Source organism: Delphinus delphis, chromosome 13, assembly GCF_949987515.2.
Source record: "Delphinus delphis chromosome 13, mDelDel1.2, whole genome shotgun sequence".
NCBI classification, from domain to species: domain Eukaryota; kingdom Metazoa; phylum Chordata; class Mammalia; order Artiodactyla; family Delphinidae; genus Delphinus; species Delphinus delphis.
In genome coordinates, this window is record NC_082695.1 from 58,434,408 (window position 1) to 58,445,693 (window position 11,286).

The following is an 11,286-nucleotide window of genomic DNA, read 5'->3' on the forward strand; positions in this document are numbered from 1 at the left end:
AACATTTTAAGAATCTAGCAGAGCCAATTGATTAGGATCCCTGGAGGAGAGTGGCCTGGCATAGAGAGAAGAGTGAGGTATGCAATGAAATCTATTCACATATCATCCGTGTGTACTTGAGTCAATTGCCAAAGCTCCTTGAGTCTCAGGTTTGCTTCTGAATAGGGATAATATCTTTCCTGGATGAGTGTTATGAGGATTAAGCAAACTACAACAAGATATATGGAAGATCTTGGTGTTGAATCTTTATGTTTCTTAATATATGCCAGATGATCTATTAAGGAAACTCGAGAGTTTAGAAAGAAATAAGAGAATCCATTAAAGAAAATTTTGAGTTGAAATGGGTTGGTCAAAGGCAGCCATTTATTCATGTCATATAACATGATCTTACAAACATCATACAAAGCTGGCACGAAAGAACAGACACCATCTCATATACCATGCTTCCTCCCAAATCACTTCTATTAAGTTACAACATCAGAAAAAATCAGTTACTGAGTTACACAGTTCTTCAAATATGGATACCTCTCCATTAGGGTGGTTAGATTCGCTAATCAGACAAACAATTAATTTACATGTTTAATACAGGGCAGAATGTGTAACAGAATTCAAGATAATCACACAGATACTGTAATACAATATAAAACAGTACAATTTTCAGAAAATGATGAGATCACTATGCCCCTGCCTGTTTCAATTCCTTTCTAGTTTTTCTTCTTTCTTTTCTTAACAGCAGTTGCAAATAGTTTTACTCAACTTTTCACACCGAGAAACACTTTAAATTTTAAGAACTAAAAACTATTTACAAATTAGTTATTGTAATTTTGTAATTATTTGTTCTTGATTTCATTGTTCCCCTAAAAAAACAAGTTCACCCTCCTCCAACAACAATACTTTTCTTGGTACCGTCATTAACTTCTGGCAGCTCTGAAGGATACTTAGGGTTGACTTCTTACAATGTTTCAGAGCTCCAAAATATATTATATTCCTTGACCCATGATACCAAATATACAAATATTAAAAGGCCATATGACTCCCCCAAACCATATACTGACTAAAATTCATTTCACATTGCTTTCACAGAAATACTGAGTGGACCAAGATGCTATGAGTTGACTTTGTGATGGCATGAAGATGATGATTGGACAATATTCTTGTTTAATCCCCAAATCATCTTAAAGCACAAGAAGAGAGGTTGATTTCAATCTTTGTATATAGAGTGTAAAGCATTTTCTTTACATTAGGAATAGTCATAAAAAGCATGTATAAGTTGTTTTGAAAATGCTTTATCATAGATTTTACAAACACTGTGATATCAAACACATTCTCAAAAACTGCTAAAGCACTGACACAAAACCTGACTCAAAATGTAAATTTTTCAGTAGACTTCATTTCTAACTTGCATATTTAAAATTCAACTGTACCTGAGTTTCACTCATACTTTTCTAAAAACTCAAATACAGTGACATTACCTCAAGTAAATTCTTTCCAAATAATCACAGGGTTTAATGGATTTTTAATGAATTTCAGAGCCCTGGCACTGGAAAGATGTATAAGATACAGGTTTATAAACTGGTCAACAGGCAACAGCTCAAGACAAATTAGCCTAGAAAAGATAGTGAAACATACTTGTGCTAATTTGACAGCTAAATATATTATGTATGAACATATATAAAGTATATTAGACTTGCCATGTAACTATTTTTTATTAGTTTTTTGGGTTAAGTAACACTTTCTACCCAGCGATGATTACAACTTCACAACTTTTTTGTCTTCATTTCTTTTCAAATAGTAGCTTAGTCCTCTCTGGGGGAGAACAAGCTGAATGAAGACTTGGTTACCAATGCCCTTTCTGTGTTCAAGGGATAACCTTGAATGTACACTTGCATACTATATATATTTCCTATAAGAAAACAGCATTTCTAACTGGATTTCTCACTGAAGTTTATTTCTTTACCCACTAGCTAACTCAGCAACTTCACAAAAGTATATAGGGCTTTCTTAGGCCACACTGACATTTGTCACAAGCAGTGAATAACTCAAGGCCATGGTTCTTATGTGAGATTATATTTTATTTTTGACTCACATGTAAACTTAGGGAGGGGAAAGCATATTTCGGCTATAGTATTCTAAACTCAGCCCTTTGATAAAATGATTTCTCATTTTGTTCACTTTTTTTTTTCAACAAACCTAAGTTACCCTTCTTATGATAAAATTGTGTCAAATAATTACAGACCAAAAAGAAATAATCATATACTTTTATATGCAGGACAACCATTTGCACATGACATAATTAATAAAATAATCTAGAGAACATTTCTTTAATATCTTTGGGTTTAAAGAAAAATTGATTTCCCCAGTTGATGAACAATGGATGAATTTTCATAAGAGAAGATATGCTTTTCATTTCTAAATCCTAAAAACCACATTGACTTCCAGTGACATGTTCCAATGAGATCATCACCACAGCCATAACTCGGGCCTGCAGAGCAGTATTCCTAAAATGTTTGGCTACTCTTATTTATATAACTGGTAACCTTCAGGGGAAATTGAATATCTTATGAAAATTTATCCAACTTCTCTAATAAAGAGTAAATTATCATGATACACATTTACAGTTACTTTCTGGTCTGATAATTCAATACATTTCTAACAACAACAACAAAAAAGCTTTCACAAGCTTGCAATCATGTATCAGAAAAAAAAAAGAAAGAAAATTTCTTCTTGCCTAGTAAAAATCATTAAGTTCCAACTCATCTTGGCTAGGATGCTAACCATCACAGAGCACATGCCACTTGGCAATTTGTCTCCTGGGATAGTCACAAATCTCCTTCCAGTGCTCTCCACTGGCTCCTTCTGCTGCTGCTCCCAGGACCAACCGCCCAATTACCTCATTTTGGGATTCCCTTTCAGAATCCAAAACCAGAAATTCAACACTTATCTCTTCAAGACCCTCACAGGGAATGTCAAAGACAAACAGTTCATTGAACACTGCATTGGGGGTGCATTTCTTCACATGAGTCTTCTTTTTGGAGATTCTCTTTTTGGCATGGTACAGGTTCACTTTGACATAGGGATCTGCAATGGGAAACAACACAGATTGTACTGACAAGACTTGGCTGGAAAGCTGATCTCAAGATAATGGTGCCTTAGAGATGCTAATAAAATGTGATTATAACAAATATGAGTCAGAACAAAGTGAAAACATGGATAAAGCTTGGCTTCTGTATTGTCAATAAATTGAAAATAAGTAAGAATGTACAACACAAGAGATAGTGGAGGACGGGAAAGAACTGTAATGGAAGGATGAAGAGATAACATAAAGTGGAAGAAAATAGAATGTTCTAATGACACATTCTGATTACTAATAATTCATTCCAGAGAATGGAATAGAAGGAAAAAATATTACACATCTATCTTTACTGAGTTGTATGACTTCGGATAAATCTCACTAATTCTCTGAGCATGGGCTTTCTCTTTTGAATGGGGGAATGGGCATTTAGAATTCACAATGGCAGTGCCATTTTTGGCTTTAATTTTTTTGTGGTTCTTTATCCACTTGCTGTGTTTGTTTCCTGTTACCCAGTATTGATATTTCCTGTGTCACCTGTATCCTGTGAATTTTAAGATCATGCTACTTTATCACACATTTAATTATATTATTTTGCCCTTTTCTGGTTGCATGAGTCATTTTAATTTCCTAACCTAAATCTTTGAGACCATGTTTTTAATCTCCATTTTCTAATAATAAAACTACAACTAATAATAACACTGGATGATATTTAATGAAATATATATTTCCAGACCTCATAATCTCCTTCAAGGTAAGTACTATTATATCCAGTTTGTGTAGAGTTTAAGAAACATACCCAATGTTACGATGCTAAGAAATGGAAGGGTTAGGATTTGAACTCAGATCATTTTAAACCATAGGTCTTATGCTCTTTCTCATTGTACTATACAGCAATTTTTTTTTTTTGGTAAAAATTAGTCACAAAACTAAAAGCTAATTCTTAAAGCAGACAACAGACACATAAGGAATTAAAGGAAAGATAATAAAAATAATAGAAATGTAAGGGTAGGCAGGCTCATTTAAAATAGTAAAATTAAGAACTTTTCCTAAACCTTAATTTTATTTCCATCACTGTGTTTTTGGCAATGGCCTCACTTCTGCATTTATCACTGCTTTCTGCTTCAACTCCATTCAGTCAGACATCTATGACATACTAACTTTGTACTGGATCTTAGAACTATGCAGTTTTCTTCTTCTTGATAATGGCCTCGGCTCACACATTTATTCCATAAAATGAGAAACAAAAACAATCACATAATTTGTGATTGTGAATAAAGGGTGAATCTAAATCATAGTCCAATGTTAGTTGTTAACTATTTTGCCCAATATAGTGCTCATTTCTACACTGAGCCTGAGTTTTTCAAAAACATTCTTACCTGAAAGTCCAGACACATCAGATTTAGGCAGGTGCCGAGCTTTTAAAACAACCACAGTGAGAGTGTTTGTGATGGACTGATAGCAGAGAGAGATCAGTAACTCACCACGTCCTGAAGACTTCTAAACAAAGAGAGATATGAGATAAATATGTTTTTATTATTCTTTAGTTTTGAAATTTATACTTATATTAATTTTTAAAGCACTATAATAGCATTGTTATTTAACTGTAATTTTCCTACTTATTTTACTTTAATATGCTAAAGAATCAAAGAGTAACTAAAAGCTTTTGTGCAGTACCATCATCTTCTAAAACAACTACTGCCATCTTGTGGTCTTTTTAGGTACTACAGAATGTTAAATTTCGTAATGAGTTAGCCACACCCATTACTAGAAATGTTTTAAAGGGTGATATTTAAAATATATCTTACACAGAGGTATTTTTAGTTTTTGCTTTTTAATTAACTCTCCACTTTTTGAAGTTATTAATGGTAATGAAAATTATCTAATTATTTGAATGGATCTGTATATGGTAAAGTGACTCAAGTTTGATTTGATTTCAAATTCTTTAGCACAGACATTATTAGAATTTGAATTCAGAAAACCTGAAATTTAGTCTGACACCCACCACTCTCTTAGCCCAGAGGACTGATGGAGTTAAAATTCTCTTCTCCCACCACACCCAGAGTCCTCCTTTAATCCAAGGAATGAATTAAATATTGGAGAGAATTGATTCAGAATATTTAAAGCTTTGTCTCTGAACAGTATCATAGGGTTTTTCTTTGCATAATACTTAGATCTTATTTTTACTTTAACATTAGATAAGATGACCAAGAACTCAAAGTACAAGTTCTAACTGAAAGTAACAAAAAGTAAACTTGGTATAACTAAGAATGATGGTTGCCCAGAGCTCCTAAAACTTCAATATGTATTTATATAAAAGCTGACATGGGGTAACTGTATGAATAAGCACTACAAGAAGAATAAGAGTAGGGAACAAATCTTTATTCCCACTGTGCCACTAAACAGTTAGGTGACTCAAACTACTTAATATTTCTTGATCTTGACTTCCATTAATTTCAACAGAAAAGGTGAGGATGTGGTCAAAACAAACTTTATGCTATTCTATAGAATTATGCCTTATAAACACCAGTTATTCTGAAATACCACAACTGGAATCAAATGAGCTCCATATTTAAAGGGAAAATACATTTAGATTTGACTAATTGATGTCTTATCATTTTCTAATAATTCCAGAACTACCAAAGTAGCATAACTGCAAAGGCCGAGTAACTCACTTCCTGTTATACAACATAAAGGTGAATATTTGTAATTCAATATAATGAGATATCTCTTCCTTAAAAAGCAATTCTATGAAGTCATTAGAACTTCAAATACTCAAAATGAACTGACTTAATTTTCAATTTCAAATTCAGTTATGTTGACATTGAAATATATTTTTAACTTTCTTATGAGTAAGAAATATTTGTCTGCATTTTAGTGACAATCTTAGTCAAAATACTTGTGACAGAAATTAATAAAAATATTTATATAAATGATATTTAAATAAATCCATAAAGGATTCCTTTTTATTTTATATCATTAAGATACTTTATGCATTTCAGTTGTGGGTTAAAATTTCTTTCATCTACTCTATCCCCCTGCTCCTCATTTGATTATGATTAATAATAGTTAAACATGGTAAAGATGATATGTATAAGACATCATTTTAATAAAACTCCCCTAGATACAAAAAAGCTACAGAAAAGATTGTTTATAAATATGTTAAGCACTAAAAATGAATTACCCTAACATTTCTCTTGATAATCTCTCTGTTCATTAACTTTTTTCCATCAGTTAATTCAATTCCTGTGAGAGGAATAAGGACTTCTCCAATTATATCATCTCTTGAAAACCTATCAAAACTCAAGATTGTGAAGTGCAAGGCCAACTCTTGGATCTGAGTGTAGGGTATTCCATAGAATGTAAAGGTCTCATCAAAAGCTGGGTCCAAGGTCTTTCTCAGAACTCTGGTTTTCACTTTATGCTTCTTCTCTGGGAGAATCATCATTTTGATGTATGGATCAGAGGTCATCGACTGCTCATCCATGGCTGGCAAGCCACGGGCTTCTTTAATATTTACCACAAATGTTTTCTTCTCAAAGTTATACTCTAAGGAGAAGAAGAGGGTTCCCAGCTTCTCTTGTTTCTCATCTGAAGTAAGAGAAGTGCTGGACTTTAAGCTATCAGGGGAAACTGCCTCTTTTTCCCCTTCTGAGAAAAGCTTTGGGGTCACATTCTCCAGGTCAGGACTGCCAGCTTTGAGGTTTGTTTTGGGAAAATTGCCATTTAGATCTCTCTTCTCAAGATCAAGATGCAAAGAATTCTTTGGCCCAGCTGGTTTATTCTTTACTTCATTTTTCTCATCTGCTCCAAACTTCTTTTTGCTGTTTAGGTTTTCAGGATAAATATCAACTCCCTTTAGCACATGCACAAACTTATATGGAGGAGTCTTGTTAGATTTGGATGATTTTCTCTGACAGCAGATCCATGCAAACAGAGAGACTGTGAAGACCAGGCCAAATGCACTGAAGATCCCCACCACTGTGGGGATTTCATCTGAAAAATCAAATGACCAATAACATGCATTAATTGGGCAGAGTTGGAGACACCCTATTTGAAAAGCATCCTAAAGCTGGCAGTTGCTGTAGGTTGCACAGATTGAATTGCTTTCCAACTGTTCTGGGTGAATTATGTACCTATTTCATGTCACTTTCAGGAATAAACACATTTGTAACACATAAAGAATAAATACAGTATGACAGAAAATCCTTCATTGTAGTAATTTTTCACAAATAAAATGAAAAGATGAAACTTGGGCTGGGCCAGGGATGGGAGAATGCTAAATGACCCTGACCTACCTTCGTTTTCTCAGATAACATGAGTCAACTACAGCATGATGAGTCAGTACTAATTTCATTATGTTTTCATTGACATTTTGAGGGTTTCCAGAAGCATCAAGTCTTACTATGTAGCTCTAAGTGCATATTCTTCAAATACTGACAGAAATTATGGAAAATTATTTTCAGTTGTCACAAAGTCATTAATAATTTCCATCCAAATTATAGAACAGTGGTAAAAGAAATGTACACATATTAGGGAAAAAAGAACAAAAATATGAACAGTTTATTAATAGTATACAACTTATAAGACTACAAACTCATATGCTGACCCAAAATTCTTCAAACACTGAATCATCCAAAGTACAAATTAATTACCTAAAAAGGATAAAACCCAAACAATGGTTATAAATGAATTATCATTCTTTAACATGTAATGAGAAGAGTGTGTAGAGATAATTTAGAGTTCAGTTTCATCCATAACTGATTTTCTTCCTAGCACATTTCCACATGGCAAATGGCAATCAAATTGAAACTGGCATTTGTTCCTTGAATGAGGACACATTAAATTACTGACATTAGGTAACACTGATTATGCATGAAGCTCACCATGTTCCATATGTAAGTATATTCTCCAACAAATAATAAGTTCATCATGTTACATATGTAAGTATATTCTCCAACAAATAATAAGTAACACTGTGTAAGTAAAAGCAGTATTACTATATCTGGACACAGTGTATCAGTTGAGTCAACGTTTAATATAATCAAAACTAATATAATTAACATTATAATATCTGCCTTTAGCTCCATTCCAGTCTATTTTTAAATCCCAAATAGTGAATAATAAAGTTAAAAGTTCCAGTCAGGAAAGGGTTAAGGCTTGTTTAACTAACCTTGAAAGAACAATCTTTTGTTTCTCCCCTCCCTAATCCCCCAAACTTCTGCCTATCTACTTCATAATCACAAAACTGAACTCAAATAATATAAGATTAAGAAATGACAAGAGCAAAAATGCCTAAGAAAATAAAAAAGCAAATACAACAATAAAAAATTCTGTAGTTTAATTACATCAAAGAACTGAATTGTATAAAGGTGAACTTTGAATTTTCCAGATAGAAAAAGCAGGGAATGCTACAGAAGAAGAATGAGGTGAGAGCTAAAAATCATCATCTAAACTTAGTACCAGCTTTTCAATTTTTCCTTCTATTTAAGTCTTTGTGGAGAGAAGAAAAAAAAAAACACTCCTGGACTACCTAATAATCCAAGGCCAGGGAGCAAAAGCAAAGTCATGAACTATTCTTGATTCTTTAGTCAATGCAGGAAGAATAATTTTTAAAAAAGGAATATAAAAAAAATTTTTTTCCTAAGTAAACAATGCCAACACTAGAACATATTTTTAACTAGCATAGCCTCTGAAAATTCCTCAGTATTCAAATATTTTTCTGATTTTCAAATCAGAAATTGGGAATACGTATCATATCACAACAATATAAACTCAATCACTCAAACAGACAGCTGTGAAAGAAATTCATTTCTGAATATAATATCACAAATTTTCTGTGTTTAATATTCATGTCAAATGGCAAAATATTCAATATAATATAGAAGGGCTCATCTACTCCCTGTGTATTCTCTACTGTTAAGGTCCTAAGCTTTTGAGAGCAAAGATCTCAGTCATTTCACTCAGTTTCATAACAAACTTCTATAAATTCCCTGATATTTCCAAATACATGTAAAGTAAAACTCAAATCTCTTGCCTTTGGAATATAATGGGACCTAAAAATACTACTTTTCTATTTGAAGAAGTACATCTGATTTTTTTCCTTTTCTTTTTTTACTGTAAAAGAGGAGAGTAATGGTGCTAAAAATCTGTTATAGGAAAAGGGAAATTGAACAGGAAAATATAAGTCCTAAGTATAGTTTCCAGTAGCTTTTAGCTAACTGACTTGCAAAATTTCCCTTATCTCTCTGGGCTCCAGTTACCTCTCCTGTGAAATGGAATGGGCTCAGCTAGTTAATTTTGAATATCCCTTTAACCCTAGTATCATAGGATTCTGTGTCTTTCGTTAGCAAAATATTTCAAGGATACAACAAAAACATAGCAGAGAAAAAAATACCTTATGGTACACTCTGCAATAAAATATACATTCTAAATGCCCAATGTTCAAGTTATTTTATACCAAGATCAAACCTTTATATAATCACAGAAACATCTGGCTTCCTCCAATAAGATAAACACAGGTTTATGTACAAATAGAAATCACCTGCAGAATTAATGACACCAACAAGAAAACAGACCTCTTTACTTAGCGCGTGCTGCAATTTACAGCGCTACCTGAATGATTAGGAACTTCTTGGATGTAAAATCGCCCTGGCAGAAAGCAATTTTAAGGAGAAAGATATCAAGGAAGGGAGAAACCACAGAGATAAGCCACTATTGCCCTTTTACAGTTCTCATTTTTCTACCTGGGAAATCTATGTTCAACATCCCGCGAACACACACATACACAAACACACACGCGCGCGCGCGCACACACACACACACACACACACACACACACACACACACAACACATCACCCCAGAGTATTTAAGGAACAACCACAGTTATAAGCGGAGTAACTTGCTTACCAAATTCTTCCCGGCTGGTAGCGATCGGAGCCATTTTTTGCTGCGTATTCTGTCCGAGGTGCTGAACGGAAACTCCCTATCTTGGTTCACTTGCCTGGATGTGAAGCGACAGGGCTTTTCCTAATGCTGAAAACAACGGCGCAAAGCTCAGGGGACCTAAGCCTGGAATAGGGAGGAGGCAAAGAGGGAGATCCACTCGCCCTCGCACAGTGATTTGCCACCCCCCTTCCTGTTTTGGCTCTTCAGAGACGCTTGTCTCTGAGACTCTAGAGGTGGCTGAAACCCGAATTGACGCAATCCTGACGCTACAGGGTTGAAATCAGCACCTCCCTCCTCCAAGCCTCTCCTCTACTCTTCATTCTTTCTTCTTCCCTTCCCTCCTGAGAATTCAACACACATTCATCAATTATCTTAACTGTTGGACTACATTTTCTATTCTGTGAGGGCTCAGAGGTACATAGAGATGTCTCGAAACTCATCGATGTCAATTCCTGATATAAAATCTGATCATCTAGATCAGTAAAAATGTGTCTGTGTTATCAGAATAATATAATTTACAGAGGCGATTTGAGGACAGAGTAAAAAGAGAGAAATTTCTGCATCAGTGATCCACTGTAAAATGCAAATCTATATTTTCTTGCTATTTACATTTTTGTTTGACATATTATACCCATATTAGAAAAAAACCTCACTGCACATTGATCCATTTGAAATAAGATAACAGTTTTCCTATCATTATCACTTATTTTCTAATAAATTATTAGTCTAAACATTTTGTTGATTCTGTTGCTCAATCTATCTCTTAGCTCTCTTCCTTTAATATTTGACATTGGACCACTTAAAGTACTTAGGGACAGATGGGAATAATCCCTTCTGTATTCCAACTCACAGTTTTGACTTTTACATATAATGAGATTGTTTTTGGAATGTCATTTCTGGTTAAAAGTCTAATATGTTTGTGGAAAATAGTTACAAGAATCATACCAAAATCTAAAATGACATTGATAATTATTGGTTATTTTCAAAGGAAAACATATTTTTTCTGAACTGATGACATTCCCAGGGTTGAGGAACTCAGAAAATATGGTGTCAGATTCTGATTAATTTTAGTCTGAAGAGTGTGACTTTTTAAAACAAGCATTAGCAATTTTCCAGAAGAGAACTGAGGCTGTAACTTCAACTTTCAATTATTGGTCCGCAAAGAATTCCTCTTCTCTGGGGCTCAGTGAGCAAATGACATTCAGTGTGTGCTGGGATGGGGGAAGAATGGGTATGGGGTGAGTCCATAAAGCTACTGTACAAGTGA

The 11,286-nt window shown here is 34.0% G+C and overlaps 1 protein-coding gene across 1 annotated transcript; it reads right to left on the reverse strand.

The window, feature by feature from the left end:
* Positions 1–340: 340 nt before the first annotated feature.
* SYT4 (synaptotagmin 4) lies at positions 341–10,191 on the reverse strand. Its single transcript, XM_060029532.1, has 4 exons — positions 9,981–10,191; positions 6,255–7,066; positions 4,450–4,570; positions 341–3,078 (listed from the first exon to the last, which is right to left on the reverse strand). Exons 1-4 carry the CDS (start codon positions 10,012–10,014, stop codon positions 2,771–2,773), a joined length of 1,275 nt encoding a protein of 424 aa, XP_059885515.1. The 5' UTR covers positions 10,015–10,191; the 3' UTR covers positions 341–2,770.
* Between the last annotated feature and the right edge of the window lie 1,095 nt (positions 10,192–11,286).